This window comes from Nicrophorus vespilloides, unplaced genomic scaffold, assembly GCF_001412225.1.
Source record: "Nicrophorus vespilloides isolate i.1.1-1 unplaced genomic scaffold, Nicve_v1.0, whole genome shotgun sequence".
Classification (NCBI taxonomy): Eukaryota; Metazoa; Arthropoda; class Insecta; order Coleoptera; family Silphidae; genus Nicrophorus; species Nicrophorus vespilloides.
The window spans coordinates 38,825-59,772 of NW_017096602.1; the positions used below are offsets into that span (position 1 = coordinate 38,825).

Sequence of the window (20,948 nt, forward strand, 5' to 3'; positions counted from 1 at the left end):
TTTATTTAAAACATTCAATTCTGTTGTAATTATTAATAGAATGTTTCAAGTAGTACACGCATTAAAAGTACTTGTATATGTTTTTAAGTGAATGTTCTTAATTCTCAAATAGCGGTTTTGTCTAGAAAATAGAATAATTATACAGTGCATGTTTATTGAATGATTCATTTACATCCGAATTGCAATTGTTGAAGTTTTAAAACCATTTATATACAATTGGAATTAGTTTTGGACGGTTAAATTACGCCCATTTTAAATGCTCTTGAATTAAATCTAAATTACGTTTGATTGATTATCCAATCAATAGTTAAACGTTTCGCAAATATGATGTTTCATTTAAAAGCTCTAAATTATCGAGCGACATAAACTTGTTGAATCCGGCGCTTAATGCAGCCACTTTCTATTAGCCATCGAAACAATTTTGATTGCGCAACGATGACAGAAAACAAACAAACAAACAGACGAGAATAGAGGAGTCGAGAGGGAATCGAGATCGTTTGCAACAGGATGCAAACTCGTTACCATCTAAAATGATTGCATTTCATTAGATGACCTTAAAGAAGATGCCTTTCAGCAATGAAAGTCACATTAAGGCAGGCATTTACAATGACACTAAAACTTGCACGGTGATTTAAATCGCGCAACTCTTTAATTGCCCCAGAGAAATGACGGAAACGGATTTGTCCTGCGTAAATCATCCACTATTAAATATTTGATATTGGATTTTATGTCTCTGATAGAAAAAGGAAGTTCGATGGATGCAGGCAGGAAAGGATTTGCATCGGACTACGATGAAAATGAATCGACTCTGCGAAGCCGTTGATGCATGGGACATGCATTTCAACTACAACCGATGTAAAGATAGCGGATTGGCATTTGTGCAATGCCTGCTTATCAAGGCTACCTGTGATAGCAAATTTGCGCAAACCGGATTAGGCTTCGACGATCTATGAATATAATGCTCCGATGCGAAAGTTACGCAACAAAATGTTTGCTGAAGTATTATAATAAAAAAGCACTTTGCTTCAACCGAAGCCATTTATTTGTGTGGATGCGTGCGTGCAATACATAAAACATCTCCGAGATGACCGATGTTTCCTTTTTATTTGTTCAATGTTTTTTTTCGCCTTTGTCTCTTCTCAAACCAAGAAGTCCGAGCAATGTTTTACTTTAATCATTTCATAATTGCGTAATTTAGATTAAGTGCCTAAGAAGAAATAAAAATCCACACCACCTTTGATGTATTGATTATTTTTAACGACTATCAATCTTCAGTTCTTTCTGTCCAATAATATTCATTTTTTCTAATTCTTCCATTAAGTTTATATACAATCCATTTAAATATATTAAAAAATGATTTGATTTATAATAATGCACTTATAATTAATATCTAGTATCAGTTTAATGTTTATTATAAACTTATAATCATCAATAAGAATTAAATACTAAAAAGTGTGACATAAGAACCAGATTATTATAACATAATATTGACGGTATGTCTTTCCGGACAAAAAATAAATTTTTCTATTTCATTATTTGAAATAGACGTACATACTTCAATTAGTTAGTTATGTATTAAATAATTAATAAATGTATTATTTAGTTATGTTTTGCTGTTGTTACATGTATAATTCAGTTTTGTAATATGTCGTTGTTGCTATTTATTACGGAATCTATATAAGGAAAATCTTCTACTGGAATGATAGAAATTAATTTATAAACGGTGTTCGAATTATTTGTGGTGTTTATCTGTTGATAACAGGAAGAGAAGGACATAAGAATGAAGGAGAAAAAAGGACGTGCATACGACTATATAAATTCCACGGCTTGATTCGATTCAATTGCAGACTTATATAAGCTCCCGATATATTCAGATTAGTGTAATTTATTCTTACTGCAGAATCGTACTTTATTTCTCTCATGCCCATTAGTGTTAATAGTCTGTAATGAAGTATTTATTTAATCGAAATGCAATCAAAGCGTGACGGAGAACGTCGTAGGTGGAAAATTGTATATTATTGAAAATTGAGTTACATTGATAATTCAATTTAAAATTGGTTTAGTGTTTTATGTTTCGATGCGATAATGTCGGGTGGCGAGAGATAAAAAAAAAAGGAGGAAGCAAGTAGTCGACATTTTCGCTTTGATGATGAAGCCTGGCGAGAGGCAACGACCCATGGCAAACCAACCAACCAACCTCTCTACCTACTGACTGATACACAAACGGTGCCTATCGATCGGGTATGGCTTGGGTGGAAGGTTCGGTTTCCCTATAGACTGCAACCATAATTGAGAACTGCACCGCAGCACGCCCAGAAGCCCCCTTTCCCTAAATGCACGTTCCCATAAGCTCTTTTTTCGTTTGCCTGTTCCCTCAGGATCCGAGCTCCATCCGTCCGTCCGTCCTCCCCTTGGCCATTGCACCCCGTACGCAAGCCATAGCCGACTTCGCTCTAGTCACGTCTCCTTTTTTTCCCAACCCTCGGATCTACTGCTCTTGCTGCTCCTACTGACTGCTACATTTCTCATGATACACGCATTTCGCCATTACGAAATCGAAACCCATCAATAAACAAGATCGAGTCGAGTGCATCGCAAACACGCGTGGCAATGGCGATGATGATGATACACCTGTACACTTTTACACTCATCGTTGCACCTGCATTTTACAGATAACAAGGCTGACATTGGATATCTCGCTAACATGCTGTTAATTACAGCCAGCAGCAGCAGTAGAAATAAAAGCTATATAAATAATAATCCGTTTAATTACCACAATTCCACCATTAATCTTTTAATTCACGCGCCGTATTTTTAGAAACTTTTACGCAACCTACCATTTCTTTCTTTTTTTCCTTTATCCTATTTCTTTCTATTTTTCCTCATCTGGTGCGTGCGTTTCTATTTGCATTTATATTAAAGCTCCTTTACAGTTAGTTTACCTGCCGCATTCGAATATGTATATTTATTTATCACGGATAAGAAAAAATACATTATGCCTTTAAAGACTAGCTAATGACTCCCACGTCACTTTCTAAGATGGATTTTACTTTCGTTTCTGGGCAGAAGGTCGACCATAATGCAGATCACTGGATTTCGAACGACCACAAACAACAAACTCGAATTTATACATGGCATTGACATCGGGCACAGTTTTTCAACGGAAACGGAAACGATAAGACAGAGAAATCGATACATATTCACAAGGTCCGACGCAAACAAACGCGAAACTTCGTCCAGACAGTCAACTTCCTCGTTTTTCCTTCAAGAATCGAGGCTTTTACCTAATGACACATTAGCATGCATTCAACTTATACATGCAAATAATTAATTGATTAATCGAGTAAAACACATATTTATACAATTACTATTTGTATGCATTTATTTAGAAATTCCATTATTTAAACTTTTCTTATATTTATTTTTACTCAAAATAAACGCAATCTTTCTTACAATAAATATACAAAATTATTAAATATGAAACGAAATATGAATATTACATTAAATTTAAAGTTCAATTAAAAATTACATAATGGATTATATAATTTGAATTATATTTTTAGTCAATTATAATAACATTTTTTTATTCGTGCGTGCGATTTTACATAAATTGAAAGAAGGCCACCAGAAGAATCTCTTGTTGAAGGTTTGTTGTTAGTTCATGATTCGTATAATCTATGTAATAAGATAATTTGAAGTCTGGAAGCATACGAACGACACTCAACATACGCGAAGAAAAAAGGCGATGTACTGCATTCCCATTCTTTTTTTTCCACTGCTGTAAATTGGTGAGAGATAAATACAACAAGATAACTGTTTCCAAAGTAATTATAGTTTTATGCAGGAAGTTCAAAATCATTCTATATAATTCCTGAATTAAGACGTTATTATTTCGTTGCACAAAAACAAATAACATTATCCCTTGGTTTCTTACCTTATCGCACTTTTTTTATTAAATTATAATTTCAGCAATTATACAATTACATAACAGTGAAACTAAAACCACATGATTCATTCCAATGGGTTACTGACCGATGGTCTTTTCGTGCAATTTATTAAAAAAAATTAAAATATTTTATATTTAGATTCAATTATATTGTATATATTACATGATAGTCTTTATACATAAGTATTATGTATATGGTATTAAAATTCTTTACTACAGCGAATCGCCTTGGTTAAATGGGAAATCTATTAAATATAAAATTGAGTTAAGAAGTAATTTAAACGTTCATAAAAAAATAATGAGTTTTCTTATTTTATTTTATTTTTCAAATTAAGTGATTCTTTATAGATAAGGAACCACCCGCATGCGTTTGAATTCATTTATAATTAATTAAACTGTGAAGTTGGAATAGTTTGTAATGCATTTCAATTTCAGTTAAAATGCATTATAATCCTACAAATAAAAGCACTTTATGACCTGTTGAGATGTGCAACGGAATCGGGTATACAATCATATGTTATTCTCCAATTGCATGTTCTTTTCCTGCGTTTGCTGAAGCTTTGTGAATTGCGAGTTCCACAAAGCCTCGATTCTCGAGCGCAGGAAAGGAAGGATTTATTGTACAATCTCGGTATAAGTGGAGAAAGAAGTTTACTTTCATAACCGATGCCAATAAACACTATCAACGTCTTGGTAAACCTTTCAGTAATTCTGTATTGGTCTATTTCCTCTCCAACCTATTATTAATATTTAATTAACTCATGTTCGTTGTTCATGCGAAACAATTATTTTATTGTCATATCGGTTACAAGAATTGCATTCAGTTCTTCTTTGCTTCTACTTTATGTTATCGGTTACAAAGATATTAATTAGTTTACAATTGATTAAAACATTGAGAATTGTTACTTGGTTATAAAAATAGCAAATATGTTTATTAAGATTTTAATCAGCTGTTCTTTGCGTCTGACTTTTATTAAAGAGCTGTTCTCGGTGAGTGTAACTCGTATATTGCATGACCGAAAGTACTGTTGAGATTTGGCATAAAATTTCGTGAACTGCTTCTTCATTCGATCACTGCAGAGAACCGGTTCTTCTTCATCTCGGCACAGCTATTGATGGGATTTTCACTACCAATTAAATGAAGTCGTGCAATTTAGGTAGATAGATTAAATGGCATATTAAATTTAGTTTTAGAAATGAGATGTAGACTAAATTGAATCGTCTCGACGGCGTCGTTAGGTTGAGTTACAGTTTATGCAGCACGTTTAATATACTTAAGGGAGTGTGAAATTCCTCGGGGCGATAATAAAAGAATTTATAAATAAGTTAGGTTTGTGGGGAAAACTGTGCAGAGGAAGGAACGGCGAAGGGGCAGTGAGAAATGGGTATGCGAGTTGACCGGAAGTGTACATTTAACACTCACCTGCATTACTTCCGGTTGGTCTCATTATCAGCGACGGAGCATCGCACGCGATTACACCCCTAAAAACGCAACTTATATATTATCCGAATCACCGCTAGGAAACTTCCTTCTCTGAATTTTATCATCGTGAAAATAGGGTCGTTGGTGTTTGCTTGAGCTTTACCACAAGAAGAGAGGATGTTATTATTATAGCCGCGATGCGAACGATTTATTTATACGCCACCACATGGACCTAGGCATGTGCGCCCGTCGCTAAGCACGGTTACGAAAGTCGTCTTCTGCTTCTCTTATACAGAAACTAGTTCTTCGGATTCCTGGTTGATGTTGCATTTGTTGCTGCTGCCGCTGTTGTTGTTTTTAATCCGTAATGTTTGGTCTAAATTAAGAATAGTCGCCGGGGTTGTTGATTGTATCGCCGCAAGACTTCTGCACTTAGCAATGCACGCACATCTTGACACGCTTACTCCGACTTTTTATATTCTCTGTTGGTGGTACTATTACAAAAATAGTGACAATCGCATTGCGCCCCTTCGGCGCTTCTTAGTCGATGAGAGCCGTTGCTCTCGTTCTAATGATGAACGCTCTTCGCGAGGTGCACCAAAACCATCCAGAGTCACCGCGATTTGGGTGAGTGACTGCGGCACGATCGTGTAACCAACCTTCCATACTTCAAACCAAGAAATATACTTTCCGGACCGTTACAAAATGTCCACAGCTAATGAGCCATCATCCATCCTCCCCATCGATCGATGGTATTCCGTGATGACCGGCAGCCAACGCAACTTCTTCGTTCGTTTGATGCCTCCGGCTATCCCATTCTTCCTCTCCACCGTGTTTTTGACTATATTATGCATACGGCTCTGCAAATAATTTCATTTAAATTACGGTTATTAGCAAATTTCCTCTTACATCAAGACCCTCTCGCACGCCATCTACACGCAGCGTGTTCTCCACCTTTTTTTTCTTCTTCAATGTGTCCCATCCCTGTGCCAGGGGGTTAACAAGGAAGAGACTGCAGCTGGTGTTAACAGTTTTTGGTTACTAACCGAGCTACTGCTAGTTCCTTGTATTCCGATGCGTGCTTCAATCTACATACGGTTTTTACAGGATTCCTAATTGCATCTTACCATTTGTTTCCATGCTTTTCTGTTTACTCGTCTGCTGGACAAATAAGGAAACAGGTGAAAAGCATTAAAAATACTACCATGTAATTCAAAGCCTTTCTTGACGCGTAACATAACATTTCCTTCTACACTTTATATCTTTATATATTTCGTTATCTTCATCATAAACAGTATATTTATAGTTAAATTTTACGATTTCTTAGTTTACTTACACATACATAATTAATAATTCACTTATTCTCTAACAGATTTACATCTAATTTCATGTCCTTTATGTATTATATAAATAGATAGTAAACAATAGTGTACATAAATTATTAATACGTATTTTCAAATTAATGATTCTTAATGTATCATCATATTTAATATCATAAATAATATCATTCCACTTTAATGTTTCTAACGGTATTACAAATCTTTATATAATTTTAATGATGTTTGTTTCATTAAAAATCGATATGCACTACATAATAAACCTGTTGATTGCATGGAAAGCATTTTACACCTATAAACCAATAAATATAAATATATTTTTATAATAATCATTCATACATTATTTATATAAAATTTATTATTTATAGTATTAGATTTACGTCTGCAGTTGAGTATAAAATAATGTTATTATAATCTGGGCTTGGGAATGGATGGAAATTATATATTAATATTATGGTGCCAAATGTTACAAATATGACCTTCGGCAAGTTGCGCTAGGAATAAATATTTATTATTAATTATTTACATACAAACACTTCTTGCGAAACGTTTTTCTAAGTACTATTTTCATGGAGAATAAATAATATCTGAAAAGTATTTTTTACTCAGATTTATATAAGAATTTACTGCTGTTATCGTAAATATATCGATTCAAATTAACAGGAAACATTCTTATAAATTAATTGCTGCCAATGTATTACGAAACTGTGTCACGACTATAAATTAGGTCTTATTATTTCTCGTCTCTGGTGGTCTCCCATTGTATTATTTCATCATCATCATCCGCCTCCTCCTTACAATGTACGTATGTTCTTTGAATCTGATAACTTTCCGTTTTCAACATAATCAATACTTTGAGCGGCGTGCTCGAAATTTTTGATCATAAAATTATAGAAAATTCTTTGTCTTTCTATTTGCAATTGTTTGTTACAAATGATTTAAAATATTAGTAATTGCGTTCTAATAATTTAGCGCTATAATTAATTATGAAAGTATACTTTAAATGTAATATTATAAGTTTAATCACAATTCATATCTTAACTTTAGCAAGTGATTGTAATAATAGATATTTAAGTATTTTAATTGGGATATTTGATTGGAATATAATGAAGAAGAGATATGCATCGTTTTATAATAAGATTGTAGTGGTTGAAGTCGGTGTTGAATCAGTGGGTTTGGGGGGAGGCGAAACAAGGCCAATAATTTGTGCACGCATCCGTGTGCATGTGTATGTGCCCTTTCGCGTTTTTGGGTGTCCGGTTTACAGGTGTAAGTAACAATGATACGGCGATAAAAACGACCGCCGCCCACCGTCACTTCTTCTTTTTACACCTACCAATTATTGTTTCGCGCGCGGCGGCCGTGAAATGGGCACACCGTATCGGCCGGTGGTTAATGTTATGTCTGCGACGGCTCGCGCACCTTTTAGGGTTTAAGGTTTTTAAAAATGGCAATATGACCGTCGCGAGAAGAGTGCGAATGCTGCACAAAAAAAGAGCGCTAATTGCCACGGGGGGCCTGGATGAAGCGGTCCTCGAGGAAGTGTCCAGGCGGTCCCCGGAGCATCCGCAGGAGATTTACGGTGAGCCAATCGATCAGCTCAGAACGGAATGGTTCTAAACGGCCATCCAGTTTTTCCAACTATCCATCAAGTCTACGAGGCTCGGCAATGCAATGAACCGCGCTCGGCATGTGTTTAATGTTTGCTTACGTATTTACTCATCCGAGATCCTTTGCTTTATTATGTTTACTCCTCGCAATGAAAGTAAACTTTTTGGCCGCGTCCCGTGCGCTCGCTCTTTCAATGGATCGCAACGTCACCGTTCTTCTGTTGCGTTTTACTCCTTCTTCGACGTTTTACTTTTATTCCTCGTTGTTCTCATGCCGCTGTAGTTGTTTTTGTTGTTGTTGTTGTTGATTCTCGTTCACTCTCTCGGCGTGCGTGGGCGGATTTGCAACACTCCCACCGCTGCAACGAAGGAGAAAGAGGCGAAATTGCGACGAGCCTCCTCCTCTACGGGATCTCGTTTTCGGCTGCGCCGGGTCCACTAACCTACAGTTTAGCACGGAGCTGCACCAGACCAGAGGTGAACGAGCCCCTGCAAGGACGCCTCAGATCGCAGGTTCAAGTTTAAAAATCCGCCGCCTTTAACGTCCAAAACCTAAACCTTGAAAGAGTCCCCAAGGTTTTACTGTACCCGTACCTATTCTTCCGGCGATGACCTCGGCCCCAGCAGGGAGGAAGGATGTGTTGCATGGACTGCCCTGCCGGTCATTTACACCTGTCTCCTCTTAGTCGAGGTGTTCAAATCGCCGCCGATGACACTCGTAATGAATGTAATGTCTCTAACGGGACTGCAGGCCTTTGCGCTCACACGGAAGAAGGGAAATTCTTACTTCTCACCTAGCCTCCGAGAAATATCCTCCTATTCATTAAAATTAACCGAGCGAACTGCTCTTACTTTAATCTGAACTTGTCATCGGATTCACGTTCTAACACTTTGCGACCGAGCACCAGTTTTTGTCATCCTCTTCGTGGTCAGACTATATATATACATACACTCTTGGCAAACTCAACAACCAGTGCATACTAGTCATGTAGCTATTACCATTAGGTCGTCGCATAAACGGACCTTTTCCAGCAACTACTTAACTGGTTCATTAAAAAGTGCATAGACATTCATCAACGTTCCTTTTTTGTTCTTAATACTTAATTCATTAAATGTATCTTCATTTTCTACTTAATTAATTAATTTTCTATTTAATTATCAATTAAAACAAACCCGAAATACTATTGCACATAGCTTTTATACCAATTAAATTATTTTAGAGCATTTATTTTTTGTAATAGCTTCCAAGTTGACAGAGATTAAAGTTTTTCAGCAAAAAAGTAATCTTTTATAACACATTTTTATTGATATTTTCTTTAAAAGTAACTCTATTATGTCTTTTGATTTATTTTTGTCATAAAAATTGTAATTAGTACGCGATGAATAAACACATTGAATCTTTATTTTGAAGCGGGTTAAATAATGTTATAATGATAGATTATCTCAGATTATGAAAGCATGTAATATATATTTAAGCTGATAACAATCTAGTTTCCTTTACCACTAATATTTTATGTACGTTGATAACATTTCTATTCGTACATATAATACGCTTATCACACATATGTTCTTGATAAAAAAAAATAGATTTATAGAGCGTTCTCTAACGCTATTTGTTTAGCATATTTTTGTTATCTTCTGGTAACTTATGTAATGTCTACACATTATAATAAAACATATTTCAAATATGCTTCGCTTTGTTTACGTTCGAATATTGTAGATCTTTCGATTGAATACCCATTTGTTTTGTTTGATTTCGGAAGGCCGAAATCAATAACGTCAACTGCAGTACATCAAACGTGACAGCATTATACTTTCGGTGGTTCAGTCTGGATTTGTCATATGGATATTCAGTGCAGTGCACACACCCACCGATATAAACTGATTTGTCTAGGTTATTCTTAATATATCACTAAGGTCAACGAACAATGCCTATAAATAGCTACCCTTTCAATCCCACTGAGTTTCATAAACATTTTAATATTTCAACAGCAATTATGACAAATGTGGTTACTTTTAGTGACACATTCCTTCCGACTACGGAAATAGCAAAAAATCATTTTAAACGAATTCATGAGAAAATCATTATTAAAATATAATATATTATTAGAAAGTTGATTATATATTAAATATATACCCGAATTTTTATGTAAATTATGTATTTTTCTATATTATATTAAAAATACTTAAATGAAAGTGCGGAAATTTCACTTTCTAAGAAAAATCGTAAATTGGACTCATGTGTGAAATATTTGTAATAATATTTACAATCACAGGTATTTCCATTAAAACACTTAACACCTAATACTTTAAGACTGAAAGCCATTTTACCAACTTTCTTAGACATTTACTAAGACGAATGTGTAAAGGAAAAATATGACGAAAGCAATGTTTTAATCGAAACAATAAGAGCAAATGCATTTGTTCGAAACTTCGTTTGTACATGAAATTAAATGGGTTGACCTGAAAAGCGCTCTAACATTGGTAACAACCGCAATTGATTTCAGTAAATTACATGGCACTTTGAAATCGAAATAAATAGTTAATGATGGTATCTCGAATTGGAAACTGAACCTAATTAGATTGGATTTTTTTCAAATATAATTTTCGCTTTTTTTTATATTCTTTTATATTCCCGCTGCGTGTGCATGTGCAGAACATGATACAATGGCTTGCAGCACTGTGGGAAACTGGATAGCGATCACTTTCTGTCCATTGTCACAGATTATGTAGTTCGATGTCATAATAATAAGTATATCCGTTACGCAATTGCACAATGCGCGAAGAACGGGAGTAGCAAGTTCAATGTCAACATAATTTTGCGGTATCTTTCTTGTCGCGCTGGTCTCTTCCTCTCTCCTCCTTTCTGAGATCCTGGTCCGGCCGTGGGGTGGAAGAGGACGAGGACGGAAGATATCTGTGAAGGAGGAGCAGAAGGAGGATGTATGGATGGATGTGGTTGTGTTCGCATGCGAGAGATCGTTTTGGATGGAAACAGGTAAAGAAAGAAAGAAGGAAGAAGAGGAGAGTAGGACGCGGGGATTGAAAGGAGGAGGATTTGAAGGAAGAAAAGAAGAAGTAAAAGAGAGAAAAGAAAAACGAGGTGGACGACGTGCAATGCACAGGTGAGCGCGCGAGACGGCGATGGCGGAACACGCTCGGGCGAGACGGAGACGCGGCGCTTGGGTCAACGGACCTAATGCCAAGGTCAATTCGACTACGGCCACACGTGGGACACAAACGGCGGAATACATTTCTCTCCTCTCCTCTCCTCCCTTCTCTTTCAAACTTCACCAATTTTGACTACAATGTAAATCCTTCGCACCGCTCCAAAAACCAACCCCCATCGTCGTCTCTATTTTGCCAACGCCGTCAAGCTTTTCTTCCTTCACGCTTTCCTTCTAATCTCAACCAAAAGAAGTCCACCCAATTGATCCATCATCGCGTCGCCACCGACAAAGACTTTTCCACGTAATAAATCTTTACGATCCATGCGACCATCGATGTTCGAGCCATTCTCCTAAGGCACATATAAACCGTGCATCATCGCCACTTACGATCTAATAATTCACTGTACAAATTAGTGACATCATATTTATATACCATCGACTTCTTCTAAATAAACTCTTTTTCTAAATAGCAAAAAAAGCACCAACAAAGATATGGACTGCACAGAACAATGCAGCCAGCCTTCTCTTGGTGAAGCATCCTCGCCACCATAATATCAACAACAACAACAATGTCCTCTTGGGGAATAATTGAAGAACTTTACAATTGTCATTTAGTTTATTGCCGTGCACTTTATCAGACATATAAGTTTATGACCGCGTCTTGCTGCTCCGCAATTATTTCCAACTCAAATGAAATGCTTATATTCGCGTTTTTACTTCCATCCTTCCTCACGTTGTAATATATACTTCTATATTCCTTTTAACCAAACCGCTCTTCGAATAAAGTCTGGATGCTTTCCAATTAATCAAAGTTTTGCAATAATCCTGATCATTGTTTTTACAGTTTTTACAAAAACTTTATTTTTATACTTAATCCGAAAATTTATGATCTCAGTAAAAGTTACTAAAATTACCTAAAAACAAGCAGGTTGGTTGCCCTTTAACTTCTTATGCATTCTAGTTAATTAATGATATTATTATAATAACAATTCATTGTAACAACACAAATAATTACAGACACAAAAAGTGGGATAAAATTATTATAGATGTAATAATAAATATAATTTATTACATATATGTTTATATAAATATAAAAGGCTATTGTCTAAAGCCTTTCGGCCCTATATTTATTGATTACGAAGATTTAAAAATTATTAATAAAAATATAGAATCAAACAATCTAAGTACCATTTAGCCGATATACTTTTCCAAGGTGTTGTTTCCGGTTGCATTACGTAACCTAGGTTGGTTTAGTAAAAAGTGCACGCAGGTATAAAAACTGTACTTTGATGGCGTACAAGATATCCAATGAAGTGTAAATATCCTGTTGCATAATAATGGTGAGTTTGAGGAAGTTAACGTTTCCGACACACACACACAAAAACTTCATATACAAATTGGTATTGCATTTAATAGTTTCATTCGACAGTTTTATTTTAGTTTATTTTCAGTTGTATGAAAGCCATTATTTTATATATTTTTCACGTTAACATATACGTTGGGATTTGGGTTTGCTTCTCCCCAACCCTCGCGTTTCCATTATATTTTTCCCCTTGCGCTTTTTTATGTGCAAAAAAAGTAGTTTTTTTCAGTCTTTAGAAAGTTGTTGCAACGCAAATAAACCATGCATAAATTGTTAGAAATCAATTATTATGGAAATTGATGCAAGAAGTAACATAATCTCGAATCATTTTCTTTTAAAGTTTTTATTTTTTTTTAGTATTATATATTTTATATGTACTATTTAATATTTATGATTTAGTTTTTCAGTTAAATATTTTCAAATATTAAATAGGATCGTAAGAATCGAACATCGTTGATAAATATGTGTGTGTGTATAAAAGATTCTAAACTTTTTCTTTATGTTTCTTAGAAATGGGTGGATCAACACCTATGGATCCTCTAGCAAGATTCGCAAGAGGTTCTATCGAGTTTATATAAGCACAAGACCACCTTTTGTAAGTAACCATATTTAGTGAGACGAGCAAGGATTTGCCACGAACGTAATCAACATCATTTCATCAATCAATTATTTACTACAAACTTACAACGAATCTAGTGCTTCGGTTATTTTAAATTATTATATATTATATGAACATAATTATTTCTATTATATTTATTTCGGAATGATTAGTACAAAATAATGAATCAAAAAATTTGTACACTCATTGAAAAATTATAAATCTAAAGTCTCATTAGATATGCGCACCAATATTATTGTTATTTGAAAGGAAGCAGGAGGGAGAAACAACAAAGCAAAAAATGTATGTTAATTCAGTAATTTTTATTCATAACCTGGTACATAATTGTACATACATTATTTCCACTGATTTCTATGAATACTAAAGACGCGGGTTAAAACAAAAAGCCTATTAAGATATGTAATACTGATACAAGAGTTTTTCAAACAATTTCTGTAGAAAAAAGAACATTAGTTTACATTGTTTTCTCGCATTGCGATCTCGATCTCGAGCTGACATACAATATTAAGATATAGTTTGTTTTTTTTGTGGTCTTCGGAGATTTTAATCACTTTTACCAATGTTTCGAAGAAATAAGATTGATGGCCCGAATAGTTTATTCCCGTAATAAAAGTACCATGGGCGTGTGTAAAAGTGGGACAGGAATTAAATTGATTGATATGCACGTGGACATGTAAAAGAAAAAAGAGTGGTGTTTCTTAAATGATTATTAAAAGGCTTATCCGAGGGGGGCCTTAGCATGTAAATCACGATTTTTAGTGAAGTTGGGATTTGTGGTTTCGGGCACAACAGCAGATGTGCGAGCAGCGAGTGTTGTTTAAGTGTGCGTGATGATGGTAACAAGTGTAACCTATGTTGGTATTGATGTTGCTGCTGTTGCTGTTGGTGTGCGAGTGTATGCATTGTGGTTGCGATTGTGATGGACGGACGGAAGTGCGTGGGCGGAAGTCGCTGGATTACCGTAACTGGGGCGTGGTCTTCGTTCGTTCGCGGGGAGTCGCGGATAATTAGGTAATTGAATGACGAGGTCGCAGTCAGGAATCTGTTCCCCCTTTATCTCCCTTTGCTGCCGAAGGCGCGAATGAAAGGAAAAGCCCTTTAGCATGCATTGTTTGTTATCTAATGCAGCGAAGATCGTGCAAGACCGTTTGAGAGCGAACTTATTGAACTTATAGAACCACTTATTGCGATACCATGTTGCGCAAACGTTCCAACTGCGGGAGATGCTAATTATGTGATTCCTCGAGTAATACGAACCCGCCTAATCGTTATTTATGTAATTACTTTTTAGCGTTATTAATCATGCCTGTATTTCCAAGTATAATGCATAAATTACGTTTCGCATTTTCCTGGTAAACGCCTTTTGAGAGTTTCACTTGCGCTCTCGGTGTTATCCGTGCAAGATGCTATTTCACAATGGAACATAAAACACGAGAAAGAAATAGCACTTTCATACTTGGGTTTTATTATGTATTATAAAATGTAGCTAAATCCGAAAAAGATGTGACCAAAAAATTGCAGTTCTGGTGAAAGAAACGAAAGGTGGAACAACGGGAAGACGAGGGGTAGCGGGAAGAATGGTCTGTGTCGGTTCAGAAAAGGAGGGAAGAGAGATCCGATCCGTGTTGTTTGCCTGGGCTTTTATAATTTTATTGTAGTTATAAAAAGGGTCCCATCCGGGGGACCTTTTTTGGGGGTAAAATGATGGGCGGTAGATAAATTTTCACTCCACTCGTAGAGAGTGAGCCCATTTAGTTGTAGTATAACGTGTTTCTTGGCAGAGGACGGTTTTCCGTTTCGATTTTAAACCCCCGTTTGCTGCAGTTTGTGCGCGCTGTTACCTTTAATTCAGTGATAATTATGGTTTTATTGTGGCCTGTAAATTGGTAGGATTTTCAATACCAATTAAATTCCACGACGATGGGTGCACTTAATCAGCTGGTCGTAATCTGCACCGGGATTATTACTGGCCGTTGGGTTTTATGACAGCAATATGGGTATATATATATATTTATGGATTCTGTCCGTGCAGAGTGGAAAACGAAGATTAGATTTGTTAAGATGCAAATTCGCTGGAATTCAGATAATCACTATTTATGTGCATGTGTGTGTATTGTATCTATAGTTTGTGTATGATTTCTTATCGAACTTTTGTTTCTCTTCTTTGCCTACAGTGGTGTGGCGATATTGAGCTGCACGGATTGCAGCGGTAGTTCAACAGCTTCAAGTGATATAACAGACCCCGGATCGCCGTTCAGCACTGCCTCTACCCACTCGGAGGATTCGGGTTCGCAGCCCGCCAAGATGCCACCGACCCAGACCGCCCATCATCCGCCTTGGTCATCCTGGACAGAGGAGTCTACTAACGGAGTATCGAACCTGAAGAGGACTTCGCCGTCGTTGATGACCCAAAGCGGCTGCGGCATTGCAACCACCTTCTCCAAACGGGCTAAAACCGTGGATATTCAACAACAACAACAGCTGCCGCAACAGCAATCAGCTGTGTTGATAGCAGCTCCATTGGTTGCAAGCACAGTAGCATCAGCAGCAGCAGTAGTAACAATTCCCACTACCACACCGATATGCCTAAATAACAATATCACCTCAAAAAGCGCACAAACCGAGCCTAGTCCTAAGCAGAAGAAATCCGAGCCCCAGAATCCGAAACTGCAGCAAGGGAAGATCACAGAATACTTCAAATCGCAATACAAACCAACGAGCTTGATCAAGAAGGAGCTCTCTAACATAATAATCAAAACGAACAATCCAAGCAACCCAAACAAGTATGTGAACCTAGTCGAATCAAACAAGAAAATCGTTCGAGTGCCTCAGAAAGTACCTATAGAGCGATTTCCGAAGACGCGCAGCGTACCACGCAAGATCCTCCCTGCGCCCAGTAAACAACCCATAGCCCACCCAATCACCCCCGTCACAGGTTTCCCCCCCATTATCACCACACTAATACCAAACGTAGCCTATATACAAACCAAAGCTCCCAAACCTCCTGATAATATATTTGTCTTGAACGAGAACACCATACCGTTAGTAAATCGAGGTGCTTCATGTATCATTCAATCCCTGCCGAACTTCAATTGCGTCAAGCTGAACACCACTGCCACAAATGCAACCACCGTCGTGCCCATTGTAAAACTTAATATGCCTTCGAAGAATTATAGTAGTTTTAATATGATCAATACTGCCGTGCCGACGGTGCTCACTGCCTCCAAACCTAACATAACGACATCATCCCTCATAACGAATGCCACCCTCGACGTGAGCCGCCAGTGTATCACAGCCGAAGAACTGAGTCCGGCCGATTCTGGCGTGTCCACTGCCAGCAGCCTCCTCGAGGTCCAAGTAGACGAGGCAAAGACTCCCCTCGAACAAGCCCAGAAGTCCCCCATCCTCTCCCAACCCAAAACTATACGGTTTCCTGCTAAGGAACGGACCGAACCCAAGGACAAGATAACCGTCAACGGAGATGCCGCTACATGTCAATGGGATCAATGCGTAGCACAATTCGATACCAATGGTGCCTTACTAGAACATCTACAGGTGAGTGTGACACACACAAGTGATTTAACGGATCAAAAACCATTAACCATTCCTGATTCCGCAGGTAAAACATGTGATAACTCAAGCAAACCAAGAGCAATATGTGTGCCTATGGCACGGATGTAAAGTACACGGTAGGAAGTCGTGTTCAAGATCGTGGCTGGAAAGGCATGTCCTGGCGCACGCCGGTTCTAAACCTTTCAGGTGCATCGTAGATGGATGCGGTCAAAGGTTTAGTTCACAAGTAAGTTTCTTTTTTAATACTAATCATCAACTTGAAATGAAAACTGAAAGTATGATAACTAATTTTGAATATAATGTATTTTCAGTTGGCGCTCGAGAGGCACGTGAATGGTCACTTCAACACGGATAGCTCGCAGAACGGAAGTACAAAGAAGTCTGTGGAGAATAGTTGCGTTAAATTATTTAGAAGAAATGGCAAGAAGATACGATTTAGGAGGCAGCCGTGGTCAGGTAAATTGAAAATTAATTCGCCGCTCAGATCGCTATCAGTACGACAGTGTCAATTCCGTGGGTTTAATGTATGCAACACAATAATCGCGCTAATCTGAATAAAGTGCGCGTGTGGTTGCATACATTAACATTTAATTGTGCAAAATCGTTGCATTATCCGCGGCTTAATCGAAATTATATACATTTACATGTATCTATGTAGATGCAATCGCCATCCTCACTATATACATATTTCAATTAGTTTGTAAACGTTATGGACTTATTGAGTTATTTATCATAATGGAATACTTTCCATTCAACTGGAGAAATTACAAATGTTTATTACATTACTTCTCTTTTTTATAGCTCGCATGTTTGATTTTATGGATTCCGGGATAATGGAAGGTCTTCAGTACAAATTACTGTCCATGACGGAAAAACGGACAATGGGCCAATTCTCCAGCGTCGACGGTGAATCCATTACACTGCAAAGTCAAATTTTGGCCAGGCGAGTTGAAGAGGACGGCATCTCTAAAATGCTCCTGAGGTGGCATCCCACTGATGTGTAAGTATATACAACAAATCCATGGAAGAAATCGACTTAAAGTAATAAAAATTCTCAACTATTCACGGAAGTGAGCCGAAGGAAACGTTGGGTTGGGCTTCAAAGGTTAAAAGCTATGTTTTATCTATTCGTTGCCATCGTATCGAGCGCAAAAAAAAGAGAATTGATTTGTTGAAGGAAGCTAAATAATCGAAAGTGTTATAATTTGATTCTTTTCTTGATTTCAGAGTTGATGATGAGTGGGTAAGCGAAAAAGACTATAGGGCACAAAAAACAGTATCGATACCTAAGCTGCAACCCTCGGCGAAGAATTCGCTACGGCCCGTGCTATTCCCCAAGGAAAAGGTGGCCACTACAAGGCAAAAACACAGACGCAAACCTAGTAAGAACACGTGATATATAACCCAAGTTCAAAGCGTTCACGAAGCCTTCATAAGAAACTTAAGTAAATAATTGAAGAAAAAAAAAGACAACAGGGTGTTCAATGTACTCTCGGAAAATCAACCCCCTCCCCCATGAAAGCGAAAAACGACGAGACACATCTTTAATCCCTTCCCTTTTTTCACACACAAAAAAAAACACATTAATTCATTCTTCTTCGTTTATTTCATAATGTAAGCAAATAACATGACAATTATTATTACACATTTTATATAATATATCTTTTGTTTGATCTCTATATACATTAATTTCAATATTTTTATGCAGACTTCGTGTGTTTTTTTTAAAATATTATTTTATACGTGTGTGTATGTATTTTTTTTGTGCATAACATAACACTTTTTGTGTACAGTTTTATATAAATATTATATATATTATACATAATAATTAGGTAGAAATTTTGAAGGAACGCAGCCAGCTAAACTAATCACTGCCAATAATTAACGATCGAGGTTTGGCCTGCCGAGAATTCCGGGATATCGTTTAGTCTTGTAAAATAATTTAAAATGAACGATACTTAGTTTCTTTTTCTCGTTTCGTTTCTCTCGCGATTACCACTTAAAAAGGGTCTTCGCGCGAGTTGGGTTTTTTTGCAGAAGGGATGAATTGACCGAAGTTATCAAGCATACCTACCAAGCATTCCATGATCTATTTTCGTTTTGTTTTCTACATTGACCTTGGAGAAATTTTAGCTTAAGAAAATTTTTAAAGTACAAATTTATATTACGTTTTTTTTTAATTAAATTTAAATTTACTTATTAGATTATAATTTAATATTGACAAAATAATGATGATTATGTATGATAATGAATATAAGTATTATTTGTGAAGAGGACTGAATTGAAATACATGTGTTCAAATGGAACCTTCTTAACTTCGGTCGAGACTACTAACCCCGTTTTCGATTGTGACTACTTACTCTCTTCTGCAAAACGCGGTTGTCTTAAGTAATTTTTTTTTGTTTTTATTTTTTTTAATTATTATTATTTTGTAAGTATTTAAGAATGCGGTTTTTATTTTATTTTGTAATTTTTAATACACGGTGCATAATATGATATAATTTAATTTTATTATTCTTAATTAATGGATATTTATATGATTATACATTAATTATACGAGTAAATGTAATAAATAATAATAACAGAAATCCTATCACTGCCAACAAAACTGCCACACTCTTAGAATTTAGTGGAATAACAATAATAATGTTTATAATCGACGATGGTGAGACGTCATTTAGGAGAGGGGGTGTGTATCAACAATAAAATAGGATCAACGCCCTTTAATAAGAACGTGTGTGTTCAGTTTCACCTTTTGTTTGTTCAATTTAAAAGAAAAGAAAAAAAGAAAAATTGTAAACGTACGAAGCGTAATGATAGTTTTTTTTTATATAAATATTATTGATCTCTTTCCATGTATTTATTGAATATTCTTCATTCGTCATTTTGTATATTTCGTCTGCTGGATTCGATTGGTTCAAAACGGGTTTTGTGGAAATGAAATTAATAAGTGAAGGGAAATTAAGTGCCTCAAAAAATTTGTAAATTCGCGTTAACAAAAAAATAAAATAAATGAAAAAGTAAAAGATTCTGTTGTTGATTTATTAAGGCAATTGAATCAATCGATTCCACGGACAAGCATCGCATCCAATCGTGATTGAGTAATAATTAAATCCAAAAACAAAATCTCTTTCTTCTTAAATTATTAAATATAATATTAATGAAGAAAATATATATAGAAAGAATATATATTTTTGCTCACAAATTTATGAAGATAATTAAAATTAATAATTAAAGAAAAAAAAAATAATAATTAAAAAAAAAACTGGAAAATATAGACTGATATCGAAGAAAAAAGTAAATTTTATTGAAATTTTAGGTAAAATAACGGCGAATAAATAAAAAGCACACTAATGAGGAAAAAAGAGAATCAATTGCAAATAACGATGAAAAGGGTTTTGAGAATCGATGATTTCGTTTTTGACTGATTTGTCTGATTTTCGGTTTTTGTTGATTAAACTTAATTTGCAATTTTTATTTAATTTAATTTTTCTTTCGACGTGTAGGAAATGTACAATCTAATCTTATTATTATTATTAATATTATTATTGTAATTTACCTGTGCCTAATTTAATTATGTTTTATTACTATTGTAAACTGTATTTGTAGTTTGGTAACATGACGATGATGATAAGATATGAAGTTGGTTGCTCCCCGATTTGTTTCTTCTCCAGAAAAGCTAAAGATATGAATCGTGACTGTCCTTCCTTTTTTACGTTTAAATTTATTGACTATTATATATATATATATTGCAGAGAAATAGTAATGACAGAGAGGAATATATAAATATAGATGATTCAAAGAAGAACAAAAAAAATGTAAATAAAGTTTGTAAAACGTTTCAGTATTTATGATGACAGACAGCTGTACTTACATGACACTAAGCAGCGGCCAATGTTGATTGTCT

The 20,948-nt window shown here is 35.8% G+C and overlaps 1 protein-coding gene across 2 annotated transcripts in view; it reads left to right on the top strand.

Moving 5' to 3' along the window:
- LOC108557589 (zinc finger protein jing homolog) overlaps positions 1 to 18,668 on the top strand; it is a 55,824-nt gene extending 37,156 nt beyond the window's left edge. For both annotated transcript variants that reach the window (XM_017914175.1, XM_017914176.1), the window contains 5 exons: positions 15,643 to 17,023; positions 17,088 to 17,267; positions 17,353 to 17,497; positions 17,843 to 18,041; positions 18,269 to 18,668. In XM_017914175.1, coding sequence (XP_017769664.1) covers positions 15,643 to 17,023; positions 17,088 to 17,267; positions 17,353 to 17,497; positions 17,843 to 18,041; positions 18,269 to 18,437 — 2,074 coding nt within the window. In that variant the 3' untranslated portion in view covers positions 18,438 to 18,668. The remainder of the gene's footprint in view (positions 1 to 15,642; positions 17,024 to 17,087; positions 17,268 to 17,352; positions 17,498 to 17,842; positions 18,042 to 18,268) is intronic.
- The last annotated feature ends 2,280 nt before the right edge of the window (positions 18,669 to 20,948 follow it).